This window comes from Aethina tumida, chromosome 1 (assembly GCF_024364675.1).
Source record: "Aethina tumida isolate Nest 87 chromosome 1, icAetTumi1.1, whole genome shotgun sequence".
NCBI lineage: Eukaryota > Metazoa > Arthropoda > Insecta > Coleoptera > Nitidulidae > Aethina > Aethina tumida.
Window position 1 is genome coordinate 61,633,201 of NC_065435.1, and position 17,900 is coordinate 61,651,100.

Below are 17,900 nucleotides of genomic sequence, written 5' to 3' on the forward strand. Positions count from 1 at the left end.
GGATATATAAAACAAGAATTTGCTTCCATATATTGAAGAAATGATACTTTTAATTAATGTATTTCCACATGAAAACCATCCCAAACATAAATTCAAAATTGGATTGGTTAAAACACCATCGATGTTCTATCTTGTCCGCCCCAATCTCCAAACATCAACCCTACAGAAAACATAAGGGATTATAACTAAATTCGACATAAAAATTTTACAAACATAAATGAACTCATCACAGCAATTTAAAAAGCTTGAAGGAATATAGGCTTTTCGTGTATTTGAAAAATGGTCGAGTCAAAGTTACTATATTTATATTAAACCTTAATTTAGAAAAATATGTGACTATAGAATAAAAATAATTTTTGTAATATAGTATAAACAAACAACAACAAATTAATATTATTTTAATATTTCACGTTAATTAAAAGAGCTATGTTAAAATATTTAACAGTTTAGTTGACCACTACTGTATATCACAAAAGAACAAATTTAAATAAAACCCAAAAAATGTATTAATTATAAACACTTTATTTAAGCTATATAAACTTTACATTGATTATATGTATATGAATTTGCCATAAACAAAATATAAATAATAATACTGGCATGTTTTAATATCAAAAATGGTAAATATATTTTTTGTAACATAAAAACATAAATATGAAAACTAAATACATACAAATAGTCATGTCATTTAAGACGAAATTAAAATACTGCCATGTCATGCGATAATGGTATTGTACCTTTTGTTTTTCTCACGCATGTTACATGACAATAAAAAGTTTTCATCTTGAGTCACGTATAAACGAGATGTCGAGATGCCAAATTCACTAGCATTAAATCCTATTTAAAAATGTTAAAAATTTTTTAGGCCAACAACACAAAACACGCTTATATAAATCAAAATATCACAGATGTACCAAAAAAAATATATATATAATTCTTTGGTTAGACTAGTGAATTTGGTGGTCAATTTTTTCTATAAATATTACCTAAAGTGACTTAAAAACTAGCAAACAACGTAATAGTTAACAACAACAATCAACAAGGAGAAAAAGGCAAGAAGCGAAGGCATTTCAGAGTTCAACATTCAGTATACAAACATACATTACTTGCAACAACCACGCATCGAATTAGCAAAAATTCATTTGCTTGTCGGAAACATGTACAAAAGCTAATGAGATCGAAAAATTGAGCAACAAGCTTTTATTAAACTGAATAAATCTTAATTTGTACTTTCCATTCTTCATTAATTTGTCGGACAAATTTGAGCTTTTTCAAGTATATTAATACTTCTTTTCAAATTGTTCATGTCTGATATGAAAGATATGTTCTGACAGTCCTATCATACACAAAAATAGATTCTGTATGGTACACGTAGAATTTAAACTCACACACATATAAGATGATATAGATCAGTAATTAAAATGCCACGAGAGACTTGCATGAGCAATATAATATAATTATAGTAACGTCACGTCTTTGGCATTTTATATACAGCTCACAAGAAGCATAGTCGGCTGTTCATTAATAAATCATATATAAAAAACAGTCTTCCGCGCGTATAAAAAACGTAACAGTCTTTCTTTGTCTTTTCGTATCAAAAACAACAATGCAGTAAATACAGGTGACTCCGTCCCGTATCTGCCGATATCTCAGTTCTTCTTACTGCCCGTCATGCTCATGTAGTAGCTCTCCACGATCCGGTTCTTGAGATTGATAACCGGCGACATGGGCATGTACAGACTCTCCGTAATAGACGGTTTGCGGGGCTTGTCGGCCAAGCGACCGGGACTCATGGGCACGTAGTCGCTTTCAGCGGTAAAGATTTGCGACATCCTCGCCAGATCCTTTGCGGGCAGGGTATTGCAGCGGTGCTTGAAGGAAGTCGGCGACGCGAACAGAAGAGGATCCGTCGCGTCCATTTGATAGGCGGTTTTGTCCTCATCACTATAAAGAAAAATAAAATTATTTAATATATTGGTATGAATGTAAATGTATGAATGAAAACCAAAGATAAAACTTGACGTGAATATGATTTCCAGGATTCTATCAAACTTAATCCATTTAAATCCAAAGTTAAAATAGAAAAAGATACATCAAAATTTAAAATAATAAATCATATACAATCATATATAACTATTATAAATATAAGAAAAAGAATAAATATAATAAATACCATAGTGGTCAGAGAAATTGCACAAAATATAAAATTAAACATTTTGTAAAATATTTCATAAAAGTTTAGTCATTTTAGTCTTTTTATAATTCGTTTTAAAAATTATGGAGATTCTGTTTTAAACACATATATTAGTCTGAATTGATTTAAATATATTTACTCTTTGTGACACTATTTAATAGTAAGAATTTGTTGAGTGTAGGATTTATTTCATTGGAAATAAGTCCAGAGAAAATGAAAATAATAATTAACATAGAAAATCAAGATTTAAAGGTTGCTGACATCGCTAAAAACTTAAGATGTTCCCAAAAAATGATTTATTTACAAATATAAAACAACCCACTCATTTGAAAATACAATAGGGACACGTCCCAACAAAAAACAACTCCTTATAATTTACTGAGATGCAATGGCATTCTGTCTATGTTTTTTTACTTGATTCACTTCATTAAATTACTAATCAGTACATTACTACTTTTTAAATTTCTCCTTCTCTAAAATGAAATTCGTATGGCATAACTGACCCAAAACATTCGATAATTTGTAAATTCTACGTTCTACATAGATACTTTGCACTAACATTCTCTTATTCCATAAAATGTTTGTAGGTATCATTATTATAGCAACATCTGTTAAATATTTTAACCATAACATTTTTATATTAATATGAACTGTTAAAACATATTCTTAATTTACTACTGTTGTTTTATACAGTATTTTAAAAACTACTATATTCTTATTCGATAAAATGATACTTTTTTCTGAATTGAGCTAGGCATAAATATAGAAACTTTAAAATTCTTATGTCGAATTTGGTCATAAACGTGCTCTTTTATATTTTCTATAGGTTTGATGTCTGGACATCGGAACAGGCAAGGCAAAACATCTCTGCTATGTTAGAATTAGAGCATCCCCATAATAGTTTTTCCCTGTAGCATGTTTAACATAGGCAGAACCATCATTTTTCATAAATGAAATTTAAAGTCATCAATAAAAACTACTCATTCCCACTGTTAGGTGGTCCAGTGAATGTGATCCTAAGCACGTCAAAATTGGATTTTCTCATTTTTAGTAAAAACCAAGGTGTTTCTTGCAAGTCAGGTGTCTAAAGAAGCCTCATCCACTAACCATATTCTCACAGTCCTTGAAATTTCAGCAATTTCCTCCAGATTGGTTTTAGTTGACGGAAGATGAGATGGTTTCTTGAGATTTATCGATTTTCTTTCAAGTTTTTTAAACTCATCTTAACAATTTTTTTCATAACTCCCATTTGACCTATTCTATTAATTTTTTAATAATACGAGAAACGAGTGACATTAAGCTGTAATCGATTTAAATTTAGGGAGCAATGAAAAACCATAAAGTAAAACATTGCTATAATTTTGACCAATTTAAAATAAAAACAGTACGCATTTTTTAAAGAATTAGAGTAAATTGGCATATTGCATATTAGACACTGCAATAACTGAAAAAACAATAAACATTACAGATGGGCATTCAATTAAAATAAATATATTTTTAATATATTATAATTATAATAATTGTAATAATAACTTAATATATATAATTTTCTAAGGAATTTTTATTTATTAAATGAGTAACGTTTAATTCAACATACTTTGTATACTATCCTTTTTATTATATATAATCACATATAGCAATGAAAAAATAAAATAAAAGCATTTTTTTAAAGAATAAAATTGTAATGTAAGCTGCATTTAAGTATATAATAATAACAGAAAAAACAATAAACATTAAATATACTGACATCCAATTAAAGTAGTACAGCCCATATTTTGAAAAATTTGCCATAGATCAGGCCCTCATTTTATTTTTCAGTTTTTTGTTGTTCACAACAATACTCTACTAAACAGTGTCGATTGTAATTTATATTCTTGTCCGTTGAATTTGTGAATAAAAACTATTTTTTATAAAAAAACTACAGTAATACACCATAAAACGAAAAGAACAAACATAATATTATCGTTTTTATTTATTTTTTCTAGGTTTTCTTCCCCTATATTATTTTTGTTTACATAATTTATGTAATCTTTTGATCTACTATAATAGTTTAAAATTGTATAATCTTAATTTTAAAGCCATAAAGTCATAAAATTTACCAATATAAATCTAAATTTCACATCATAAAACACAGATGAGAAAATGCACTTACCAATCAGGGGACATTTCGCCCCTTCGTGGTGGCAAAGGTGGAGGCTTAAACTGCTTTCCAATTTCACCATCCAACATCATATCCAAGGGATTCTCGTATATATGACTTTCCTTCTTTTTGGTCACCTTCGTCACATGATCATCTGGAATTTCTTCATAAATCCCGGAAGCCAAAGACACGCCAGATTCACGCCTTGGCAACGAAGATTTCCTATTAATTATAAAAGAATTTTATATAAACAAACAGCAAAACGATAAATGTATTTATTACTTACAAATACTGTTCGTCAATTTTTGTCAAGTCCTGAACAGAGTCCTCAGTCTCACTACCACCTGGCGTCTTCGTCAAGAGTGCCATTCCTATACTAGCTAAACTAGAAGCAGTCTGAAACGAAAGTTCGATCAGCACTTCAGTGACCAATTCTCCTGAAGTAATTTACCTTAGCTTTGAGCACATATCCGGAATCGTCAGACGCGATGGACACACGTACGCCCGAATCATCGCTGCCGGTCTGACTGCGGAAGCACATGGGGCTGTCGGGCGGACACACGTGGCTGCCGCATAAATCGCCCTCGCTTCGACTCAATCTTTTCGACGACATAAGCCCGCCACCGGGGCCGACTTTAGGCCGTTTGCCGCGTCCGACCAAGTGATTGAGAAGACGCACGCCTTGTTTACAGTAGAGGTAAAGTTGACCAGGACCCGCGGGAAACTCTCTGTAAAATTAAATTCCATTTGGTCATTATTTAGTTACATTGTGAATATATTATTTATAACAAGATTGTTTAAAATGATCTTCTAGGACTTGAAATATTTGCAAATATAAGGTATAAGACTTTTATTTTAAATAATTCTGAAAAAATTGACATTTCAATATTGATGGTTCTTGTACACGCATATCTAAATTTTATTATTTTTAAACTGAAAAACTATTCATTAATCCACAACTAAGAAAACAACTTAATATGCTACCTGCTTTCCTTAAGTTTTTTTAGTAATCGATGTCTACAGTTCACATTATATTTAACATTGCTAGCTAATGTTGTAGGATCAATCATCTTACTATCCACACAGAAAAATTAACCTAGGCTACTGTTATGGGTAAACAAATATTCAGATTATCTAATGAAATTATCTATGTTATCAAATTTAAAGTCCACATAAACAAACATACAGTAGGACTTTATCCCATACTACTTTTTTTATAATTTAATGATTCATGCACATTTTATGCAGTAATATTCCATTTTACACACGTGAATCCGGGCAGCAAAATTTTAGAGGAAAAATTAAATATAGTTACCCGCTGGTGTGCATGACAACTACCATTTTGTCATCCTTTGGTTGCACCGGCGCTTGTAGGTGGAACTGGTGAAACTGATACCACTGCCAGCTGATCTTAGGCTCCCCAGTGCACGGATCACTGATGACGATCTCTTGGGAGTTGATGCTGAGCACACCATAAAGGCCGAACAATCCTGCGGACCTGGAGTGTGCTGTGTCGATGAGCGATACTCGAAAATTAGATTCTCCCACTGAAAAAACATGGAATTTTCTTTTTATTTAAACCCAACAAACTTAAATTGATACATTTAAAATATCATGGTAGCATAAATTTCCTTCATTCACCACTACATGGTCTATTTATAGCTAATCACATTAGATAACATGGTTACGCAGTTAAATAATGTAATTCTGCGTAATTATTATGCTATGGAACAGGGTAAGCAAACAAATGTCTTCTGCGAAAGCGGTGACAAGTAAACACTAATATTATCACTTATGTTTGTTTTGATGATACTACACATACAGAAGTTGATTAACAGGAAAAGCGGGAATTCCTCGAGTTCTCTATTTAGTTACTCTCGATTTTTATAGATATTGAAAGTCAGAAAAACATATTTGTTATAATTCTCAATGTTTGTGAGTGTAATTTATAAAATGAAAATAATTCTTTTAATATGGAATAACTATGAACTTAATAATCATATATCAACATAATGTACATATTTATTTAACAACATTCAAAGTAAATATAATATATTAAGTATCCCCTATTCTGATCAATTAGTTTTAAGAAGCACACCTAGTAAAAAAATTGTTTATATACTTGGATAGACTGTAACTTTTAAAATAACATACTAGAATTTAAAATGAATATCTCAAATAGTTTTTGCGTTACAGCCTTATAAAAAGTAATCGCTCAACAGTTAGAAGGTTACCTTTACTATGGGGCTTACCAGAGTTATTGCTCGGGCAGCAATGATGAAAATATTGTGATTGATCCAACTCATGGATATTGCATTATTCAGTTTCTATCACTTTTCTATGAAATTATCAATTTAGTAATGTGTAAAACTTGTAAAAAATGTGACTTTTAATCAAACAAGATCGCAGGCTTAGAATTCAGAATTGCAGAGTTTCGTATATCAATTCCGGGCCTACAATTGAAAATGCATTTTCAAATAAATAGACGTTTAATGGCTGTGATGCTCCTACATATCGTCAAAATCATCTTTTTCAGACCATCACTCTAGGTCTGCCTCTTAAATTAATCACGCAACTTATCAATTGTCAATTTTTATATAAAAATTTCAGAGACAAACAAAATTAAAGCTACTTATTAGAATCAATTAAAGCATTTTATGTTATTTTAAATAATAATCTTTCAAAGTACTAAATATTTGATATAGTCAATCAAATACCAACATGTTTTCAATCCTTTCCTAGAAACATATCAGAACCAAGTTAATATAATTGTAAATTAATGACGAACGCCGCATATTAACATAATGTTATGTCACGCATAGCGCACTATGTCTGAAGCAGTCAAGAATGTGGACTTTAATTAGTTGTAATTAAGAGATATTTAACATTCCATTAACGTGAATTATAAAGTAAAAGCTATGAAAATATGTATGTGACGGTATCGAAAAAACGTTTCCAGACAACAATTATGTTATTTTGTATGTAAATCTATGAATTATAAAGAATAATAATATAATCTTTTTAATATTATGTATGTAATAAATAAATTTTATATTCTATTTAGACAGAAATATACCAAAATAATTAAATGATTCTTTTCATTAGATAATAAATAGAAATTTAATGATGATAAATTTCTTTATCTATTACAGTGATTCCCATAAACATTTTTATCATTGGGATATCCTCATTCTCATTATTTTATAAATAAAAGATGTTTATTACAAAATAAATTCACGAGTAGCTGGTAACAGAAATAGCTCATATGTAAAAAATATATAATTAGTCGTAATTAAGGCATATTCAACTTTACATTAACGTGACTTGTAATGTAAAGTAAAAGCTATGAAAATAAGTATGCGACAATATCAAAAAAAAATCGAGTCGGCTTATATTATTTTGTACGTAAATTTATGAATTATAAACATAACTCTTTTAATATTGTATATACACAGATTATATATTTTTATTCGATGATGAAATTTAAAAGGATTTAATATATTAAATAAGTATATTACAGTATCAAAACATATAATAGTTGAAATATAACTATTATATTATTCAACTATATACCAAAATAATTAATTAATTAATGATTCTTGCCTTAAATAATAAATTGACTTTTAATGTTGATTAAATTCTTTATCTGTTACAGTGATTCCCATAAACATTTTTATCATTGGAATATCCTCTTTCTTATAATTTTATAAATAACACATATTTATTTACGAATATTTGTTTACAATCATTTTACCTGGCAAGTACGATGCTATGCACAACATTCTCCTAATTGAGGAAATCCAGTCCTGTGAATCGCTCTCGGACGATCCCGATAAGAACAAAATCGGCTTTTGATATTTGCCAAGGGTGAAAACTCCAAATGCATATTGCTTGGTCCTGGACTCCGTCCTGCAAATGGTCGAGGAACGCGGCAGGACTACGCAATTCAAAACTGAGCCATCCGGGGACGATTTCAACTTCAGCTCGACCCCGTTGTCGATGTTGTCCAATCGACGAATTTCGCACCACTGTTTTCGCCAGGCCTAAAAAGTCATAAAATCATATAATATAACATCAAAAACTGATTTATTTATTTTATTATTGATAATTTGATTTGGCGGTAGAAAAATATTTTTTTATATTTGTCAAAATAGGTATTTTCAGCAACGTGCTAATAGAAACTGATCTTTATCAGTGAGATAAAATCACACTTATGTGACTCATATCACCGCCATAAACAACATATTCACCATTTGTTAGTAAACAAACACGAATTTGGGGGGTGATCATCCGTTAAAACGTGAAGTATTTGTGTGAAATCGCCGATTTTCGTACGGGACCTTCGTTTCGGAGCACCCAGATCTCGTCAACCCCATCGGCTCTCGCACACAAAATCAATCTGTCTGTCGTGTCCCTAAAGGGCCGACCCTCAGAAAATCCTACCTTCCACGGTGTGAGACCTCGTCTGCTCCTAGACGAGATTTTCACGTCTAAATAGCCACTGACCACATCATTCCCGGACATTTTCCGCACTTGCACGCACCACACACACAAACACCCCTCCCAGGCTTCGTGGGAGCGAAAAGCGCGCTAAGCGGAGGGCGCGGAAAAGGTCGACGAACCAAACGGAACGATGCGCACCTGCCGTTTGTGTTGATCCCGGTGTTTATAAATGTCACGGGAAAAACGAGAGCCGAGCGCGGTGATCGATCGGCGCGATCAGCTACCCGCCATTTTCGTTTTACGTTTGACACAACTCCATGATATCATTCATAGTCGATTTTAACAGTTCTCCGAACGCTTCAGTCGGCCATCCTTTGAGTGTTTGACGATCGGAATTGTTCGACCGCTCAGTTTGGCAAATAAACGGCATTGAGCACGGCGGTTTGAATTTTGACCGTACACGCATGCGTTAATTTTAAAAACGATGTAAATAAACAAATATTTTTAAAAACATTTCTGAAGACAACATAACCATTATCATTACTTTGTTGGTGAACTAAATAAAATAAATCTATTCGAATGAATTTATTCGATAAAAGAGGACAATTTAACACAATCATTCATTAGTTCAGTAGATTGCAATATGAACACAAAGACATTAATTAATATTAATATAAATAAATATGTTTATTTTTTATTTACTTTAATATATTTGCGTGCTCTTTTAATATAAATATTACTATAAAATAAACATTCTATAGTTTCTACCATAAGTTTTTTTTTTTAAAATATACCAAATGATTTTTGGAAACAACCAAGTTGAGACACAATAGATGACATCAGTACTATTATTTTTATGCCGGTTTTAGCACTACCGGCGCCCTGGAGCGATTTCTGTGGCGCCCCCTATCTTCCATATAAAACCCATATAAAAAAAGCCTGTGGCGCCCCTTTAAATCTGGCGTCCTAGGAGGTCGTCCGTCCGAGACAACAAATAATTAGAGATTACACTGATTCGTACGTATAGTGGTGGAGAAAAGTATGGAATATTTACTTACTTATACTCTCAAATGTTATCTCAAATTTAGATAAATCTATTTTACTACAAAGTCACAATGATCATTATTTTTAATAAAAATCAATTTAGTCTGGAAAAAGTATGAAATATTATATTCATAAAAAATTAATAATAACTAATAACTCAAATATTTTAATATTTTGTGGCGTAAATTTTGGCTACTATCATTGCTTGGTATCTTTTGGCCATAGAATCTATCAGTCTGCAATGTGTCAACAGGAATTTTGTTTGCTTTTGATGCTTTTTCTTCGGATGCGACGATCTCCCAGTGTGCTCAATAGGACATAGATTGGGGAACTGAGATCATCTCAGTCACAAAAAAGCACAGTTAATTTTTTTTATTATAAACCACTCTGCGATCGGTCTCTAGGTGAAATATCCAACGAAGTGGCATCTCTTCCTCGGCAAATGGAAACATGGTGTTTTCCTGTGTGTCCCTGAATCCATTTTACCCCCTACTTGAATAAAGGATCTAATTTTGGATTAAGAAAAGATCCAAACAATAATGCTTTCGTCACCATGTTTAACCGCAGGAATTTAGTATATAAAATGGTATTGTTGTGCCACTGGCCGTCCCACAAATGTTCTACCATCTGACCCAAAGGAATTAAATTTACTTTTGTTACTTCACAGAATATTGTTCCATTTTTCTGTTTTTCTTTGAAAGCAGTGGTTATAAGGCGATTTCTCACTGTTCTGCTACTAATATATAAATATTTGAGGGAGAGCCTTTTTATAATTTTGTCTATCTTGGGAGTGGTTTTGCGTCAATTTTCAACACCACCTTGAATGCGGATTTTACATAGAATTTTCGCCACGTCACATTGCGTTCAACTATTTTCACATAAGTTCAACTGACCGCAAATAAAATAATATTCCATACTTTTTTCAAAAACATATCCAGTAAAAAAACCTAAACAAAAAGCGGTGAGAGGCAATATTAATGTAGAGGACAGTAAACACAAACTAGCGAATTTAATTAACATCATTTCAACAGATATGAAAAATTCCAGGTAATAAAACTCAATTTTTAAAAATATTCCATACTATTTTCCATCAATTTTTCATATTTTGTATGGTGTCCAAGGTACTAATATATAGGAAATCACGATATAAACACATTTATATATAAATGATGCATTTATTTGTAAATATGAATTACTGTTTTTTTATTTATTCAATATTTTTTTTTCAAAATTACGGACATGACATCTTTCTTATAGTTATTTTTTAGCTCATCCGGTTCATCCAGATGGAAGTCATCAATATTGCCTCTAACAACTGGATATTCCTTAATGACCCATTTTAAAAAATCATCAACGGTAATCTTACGGATCGGAGGATCGTACAACTTTTTATAGGCATTCATGCGGTCTATAGCATTTTGAAATATTTCGTCCTACATTCAATAATTGTTACTGTAAGTTAATAAATAGTTTTACATTGTACATGTTTACCTCTTTGGTATCATTTTCAGTTGGCATCCTTACTGGAGGAGCTCGCATTCTTAAAAAAAAACATACATATCTGATATGTAGATGTTTTCAGGAATTAAATTAAAATATTACTTACATTAGAGAAGGGAAAATATTCTTAATTTTTTGTATAATATTACCCATAACATATAATAATACTGACAACAATCTTTGCTGCGTGGGGATTGAATGAATTATTGTTACTTTATTTGGTTTTATTTAGGTTGGTACCATTTTTTTAAATGAGAATTCCTGACTGTAATGTTGAATGAATATATTTTTTTATTTGCTTTACCAATTAATAAATAAAATTATAAATTAATTAAATACTTTTCACTAAAACTTTTCTAACTTCAATTAAGTAATTTTCTTCTACTTGGACGTACTATGTATGATTGGTACACGAATTTTACGTGTAAAAATTGTTAAATGTAAATAACCATTAAAAATTGTGGTATTTTGTACCCAAATCTAAATAATTTCCACTTAAATTATATCTCATTAAAATAAATCCAAGTAAGTAGTTGGTCACAGAAATAAGTCACATTTAAAAAATATATATTTCTTAAATAATTTATAAATAACTGAAAATGTTAATTTTTTTGTTGGGTTGGGTTTGAAATAGTTGTCGGGATATTCTTTATTGATATTAATGATTTCTTTACTGAAACATCTGATTGTTCTAAAAGAAGACACTGATATTGTATGACTCAATGAATTCATTTTTAGTTATTTTTAGTTAGAAAATAAAGGATTGCTGAATCTTCCAATTTGTCTATCTTTAAGAGTTACTTTTTTTAAGATGCGTCTTTATTGTATTTTCATATAGTGTGTTGTTCCATATTTGCCAATAACATTGCAAAACATTTTAGAGAGCACCTTAAGTTTTTAACGATTTCAGCAATATTTAAACCATCGTGTTTCATGTTAATTATTATTTCCTTCTTCTTTGAAGTGCAATCTTTCTTTTTAAGAGTAAATTGTTACTATTAAGTGTATTGTTAAATAGTGCCACGAAACGTAAATATATATGAATGTACTATTTCTGTGGTCAAGCAAAACCGATTAATAATTATACTTTAAACTAATATTTCCACTGTTTTAAATAGTAAAAAATAAGAAATAAATATATCTATAAAATATTGATATACTAATTGGACAAAATTTGAATAAAATCCTTTTTATGAAAATCTTTTAATTTTAAATTTTGTGGCCTTGGCCACCACTGTATATATATACTCATAAAAAATTAAAGATTTTATAAAACAAGGGTTGGCAATATTATTAAACCATGATAAAAAAATAAAAATATATTCGTTATTTGTGTACAATTTCTATATATTATCTTAAAAATACAATTACATGAAAATTCTTTTTTTTTTCCTTACATTTAGAAATGTTCATAATCAATTACTTTAGCATATTTAAGAGCATGTTAATACATAAGATAACTGAACTGAAAAACTTAGACATTCTTGGTTACCAAAGTAATTAATTATATCCATATCTAACACATTATATATTACTTATACAATATAATTTGTCATATAAAATAATTTTTAACAGTGAAGTAATAAACATAAACAAATTTTAAAATTCCTACATGGAAAAGAACAAATAACAATACTTTTTAAGGATATACAGCTTGATTTCAGTATATATATATATTAAAAATAAAAAAACAAAAAAATAAAATTATAAGAACAGCCACTAAATGTTAAAGAATTGAGTTGCTGATTGATTTGCAAAGACAAAATGTACGAAACATTTTTATGATCCATTCCAAATAAGAATAAAGCATTAGATAAAATAGGAACATTTTGTAACTGATGAGAGTTTGTAAAGCATACTTTATTCTTAAGTGCAATGGGATATGATTACGTTCATCACAATTACACTAGGTCGAATTAGTCACCAACAACCGAATGGCCTACCACGTGAACGGAGCTCTTTCCCTTAACACTCTAACGCCATATTTCTCCCATTCCGCAGCCATAATCCACAATTCGTGCGCAGTTTCCAGACACGACATGATGGAAGCGCCCTTCCATGCAACCATTGCCGAATCCATCTCTCTCGGATTTATAATGATATCTAACTGTTCCGCCCTGTAAAGGTAGGGAATCTGTAGGGAAATCCGGTTCTGGAGCCAAGTCGTGATGCCCGCAAACTTCATACCGCCGCCCACCACCAAGATGCACGCGTACATTTTACGTTTCAGCTCCTCGTTCGGACAACGGTCGATACTTTGCAAAACGGCCTGATCCAGACCTTAAAAAAGAAAACAATTAATACCAACCTAGTTAATTATGAACTGAAGACAAAATACCTAAAATTTGACCCGGATTTATCACAAATTCCCGAACATTACTGGGCGCGACTGGATCCATCGCGTCCACGACGATGTCGTCGTCGTTCACGTTACTGGGCTGCGTTTCCAGGAAGTTTTCACTAAGTAGGTCCGACGCTGATGGTTCTAGATTCTCCTTTATACCCTTTCGACGGATGTCCCTCAAGTAATTTTCATCGTGCGGATCCTCGGGATCGCCGGTGGAGATTTTCTGAGTGTGCGTTACTTTTTGCCCGGTTATTCCAAACAATTCAGGGGTGAAAAGGCTCAGAGGAGCTACGATACACTCATCACCAACCTGTAATTTATGTTTGTTTATTATTATTTATGTTTTAAATTTTGGTAAATTGTTTAATTTATAAAATTTTATTAGTTTTATTGGTCAATTAGGTATAATTAATATTCTAACTATTACAAATTTATGTACAGTGGTGGAAAAAGTATGTAATATTTTTTAAAAATTGGATTCTCCTAAAATTTTTCATATCTCTCTGTAGTAATGATGTTAAACAACTTCGCTAATTTGTGTTTACCGTTCGGAATATTATAATAATATTGCTGCACATCGTTTGTTTAGGTCTTTTTATAAGATACGTTTTTTGATTTGTAATATTATTTTATTTGCTGTCAGTCGTATTTAAATTCTTAATATTTTCGACCGGTTTCAACGCAGTAATGTCTTTTCACACTTAGAAAAAGAATAGTTGAATTATTGAGTGCTGTTCGGAAGATTTTGTGTAAATTCCGCACTCAAGGTGGTGTTAAAAATCGACGCAAGTCGGGACTTTCACGAAAAACCATTCACAAGATAGACAAAATTTAAAGGGTCTCCCTCAAAAATCTTCGCTAATAATCAAGGCAAACCACGGAGGAAATTTCAACTCAATTTAATCTACATGTTACAAACAGATCAGTGAAAAATCGTCTTATAGATGTGGTACTACATGGCTGAATTGCAGATAAAAAAACTGCTATTAAAGAAAAACAGAGCATACTATCCAGGATTTGCAAAATCTCACTTGTCATGTACACACGAAAAATGGAACAATGTCCTTTGGACTGACGAAAATAAATTTAATTTAATTGGGTCGGATGGTAGAACATTTGTGAGACGCCCAGTGGGACAACGATACCATTTTAAATACTAAATTCCAACTGTTAAACATGGTGGCTGAAGCATTATGGTTTGGGGATGCTTTTCTCGATCCACTCTTGATTCAAGTAGAAGAAAAATGGATCGTTTTCAATACAGGGACATACTGGAAAACGCCTTGTTTCCACTTGCCCAGGAAGAGATGTCACTTCGTTGAATATTTCAACAAGACACCGATCCCAAACACAGGTCTAAAATTATTAAAGAGTGGTTTTTAATGAAAAACTGAACTACTTGAATAGTCGTCTCAATTCCCCGATCTAAATCCTTGAGCACCTATGGGAAGTATTACACCGTCGCATCCGAATAAAAATCATCAAAAGCAAATAAGAACTTCTTCAAACCATACAGGAGCAGTGACAACAAATTCCTGTTGACACATTGCAGAGAGTGGTAGATTATATGCCTATAAGATGCCAAGCTATGACAGAAGCAAAATATTATGCCACAAAATATTTAAACATTTCAGTTATTGTTAATTAATATAATGATTGTGATTAACATACTAATTTTGCAGTAAATTTCGTTTTGTATTGCAATAGTAATGTAATATTTGTAACAAGCAAATAAATATTCGATACCTTTTTCCACCACTGTATAAATGACATTTAAGTTTTTTGAAACAATCTACATCAACATCAGCAATCAACCAGATGGTAATTAGCATCAAACATGCAAATAAATCTCAGAATGATGAGAGTAGAAGAGCTATTTAAAACATACTTGAATAGTATATTGTAAGACAGGCTTTCCGGGTTGTCTTAAAATAAACGTTTTCTCCTGTGAGCCACATATATCCAAATTGACATGGCAGAAATCCTCCTTCAGTTTCCTCAGCAACATAGTATCCAATTTGTTTTTGTCATTGCACTCTTTGTAAGGAAACGCACATTTTTGTAATAACCAATAGAAAATCTGAGTAATATCTCCCCCTCCGTATTCCAAACGAACTCTGGTGTTCGGATGACAAATACCATCTTCGACACACGACACCGACGTCTTTTGATCACCCACATCCACCTGAAACGTTTCACATGTATAACTGATAATAAAATTTAAATAAATAAACTTACAACACACGCGTAGCTTAAACCTGAGCCGAAAGTTGCGGCCACATGATCTTGAACAAGGAAACAACTACCGAAACCCATTTTCGATAGTAGTAAGTACATCAGCTCTCTGAGATGAGTCCGGTTATACACGTCAGGGATAATCAATACCGCCTTGTGAGACTTGAAATCTTTCGAGCTAATTTGGAAGTGGTTCTCTAGGATGTAGGTCCAGATGGTCTGTAAGTCGGCTAACACTGCTGTCATGGATCCGCTCGGACCCGGGTGGATGTTAAAGTCACCACGTTTGTATGGAAAGTGAATGTTGAAATTTTCTTCTGGGTTCAGTCGGAATATATCGTTTCCAACCACCATATCTCCTTCGAATTTCATCCATTCACCTCCGTTATCTGATAACTGTTCGGGTTGTGTGCGTCTGTTGAAGGCGGCGATTTGTTGTGGTGGCGTAGCATACCTAAACCAATTCAAATATTAGGAAAGGAAAATTAATTTTGATTTTCTTAGAAGTACAATATAATTGTGAGAAAAAGATAGTTGTGGTTACATCTACTAAAGTATCTACTTTTTATTTTGATATTATATATGAAACTGTGTGGAAAACACTGGATTTTCAATTAGGAACGCAAAGTTCAATAGTTTGTAATTACTAAAATAATTAATGAAACACCAACAATTTATTTTATTGTAATTTTCTCTATGAGTATATATTTTTTATTAACACTTTTATTAACATAATAGGACTTAATTCAGATTTTGTCCACAAAAAAGAGAATTTGAATAAGATTAAAGTTTACAAAAAAGTATTTTAATTATCCTCCAGAATTTTGACAAAGAGCACTTTAAAGTGATGAACCGAATTTCAACAGAATATAATTAGATGATAAGCAAGTACTGTAGACACGCTACACAAACTTTGAAACATGGTGGAGGAAAGGTTATGATTAGGGGTACCTTTTCTTGGAGTTACATATGTAGAGATATTATGAGAAATATAATGGAAATATTTGCTCAATAATTTACAACTTACATGCATTTTATGCATGACAATCACAGAAAGCACACATCCAAAGTTGTTCAGAGAGAAAAAGATTCTCGATTGATCAGCGTAAAAATTGGATCTGAGTACAATTGAACACTTATGGAACGACATAGAAACACCAAAAACGATTCATAAATTGATAATAAATAGTATTCTATTTATCATCACTGTATTCTCTTTAAATTAAAACACATGTTAAAGTTTGTAACAAACCTTGTTTTTATACTTTTTTATGCAGTGTTTACATCTTAATATTTTTAATTATTGCAACCCAAACAATTTTTATCTGGTTCTAGTACAAAATATCGGTGATTTGCGTCAACTGATCACTACGGCTGTCTATAATCGGCGTATCTGGGAACAGCAGCAAGGAGGAACGTTGGAACTTTAACATTTTTTATCTCGTTTTCTGTTGCACTTTTATTAGAATTTTTTTTAAGAAATCGACTTATTTTGAAGTGCATAACTCGGATAATTTATGAAGAGGGTGTTATATATAATATAATATTTTAAATAATAAGACTATTAGCCACACATATCATTACATTATATAAAAAATAATCACATATAGTTTACCTCCTCCTGCCATCTGACTGAAGACAAGACTGTAAAGTGTGCGAAACTGCAAGACGAGCTTCGTCGAACTCTCGAGGTTGATTCAAGTCGATTCTTTGCGGTAGAAAGTCATCTGCGTAAGGAATACCACCGGGGCGCCTTCTACGAGCAATGGCATGTAAAACGGTTAGAGGGTTAAGATCGGAGGCCCTTCCGATGCGCAAATTCAATGAACCGGGATGGATAACAATAATACTTTTTGAGTGGACTTGTTCCGGGGGCGTTTCTGAATAAGCGTTCGCCATTTTTCACACAATCATAACCATGAGTTAGTTCGAATTCGTTTAGTCTTTAGGTTCTATTAGTATTAATTTTTTGATTGTTTTTTTAGGTTAGAATCAGT

The 17,900-nt window shown here is 31.7% G+C and overlaps 2 protein-coding genes and 1 long non-coding RNA gene across 3 annotated transcripts; all 3 read right to left on the minus strand.

Annotated features, from left to right (window-relative positions):
• Positions 1–504: 504 nt before the first annotated feature.
• On the minus strand, positions 505–9,173 carry LOC109597311 (uncharacterized). The gene is made up of 7 exons (XM_020012965.2): positions 8,778–9,173; positions 8,089–8,377; positions 5,650–5,881; positions 4,786–5,062; positions 4,621–4,730; positions 4,347–4,556; positions 505–1,944 (listed from the first exon to the last, which is right to left on the minus strand). The coding sequence occupies exons 1-7, from the start codon at positions 8,856–8,858 to the stop codon at positions 1,650–1,652; spliced, it is 1,494 nt and encodes a 497-aa protein (XP_019868524.2). The 5' UTR covers positions 8,859–9,173; the 3' UTR covers positions 505–1,649.
• A 1,838-nt stretch (positions 9,174–11,011) lies between these two features.
• On the minus strand, positions 11,012–11,532 carry LOC109597894 (uncharacterized). The gene is made up of 3 exons (XR_002191453.2): positions 11,428–11,532; positions 11,313–11,361; positions 11,012–11,254 (listed from the first exon to the last, which is right to left on the minus strand). It is a non-coding gene; the product is annotated as an uncharacterized LOC109597894 (long non-coding RNA).
• A 1,095-nt stretch (positions 11,533–12,627) lies between these two features.
• Positions 12,628–17,877, minus strand: LOC109598250 (actin-related protein 8). Its single transcript, XM_020014127.2, has 5 exons — positions 17,519–17,877; positions 15,907–16,357; positions 15,557–15,853; positions 13,660–13,978; positions 12,628–13,601 (listed from the first exon to the last, which is right to left on the minus strand). The coding sequence occupies exons 1-5, from the start codon at positions 17,800–17,802 to the stop codon at positions 13,261–13,263; spliced, it is 1,692 nt and encodes a 563-aa protein (XP_019869686.1). The 5' UTR covers positions 17,803–17,877; the 3' UTR covers positions 12,628–13,260.
• Positions 17,878–17,900: the final 23 nt, after the last annotated feature.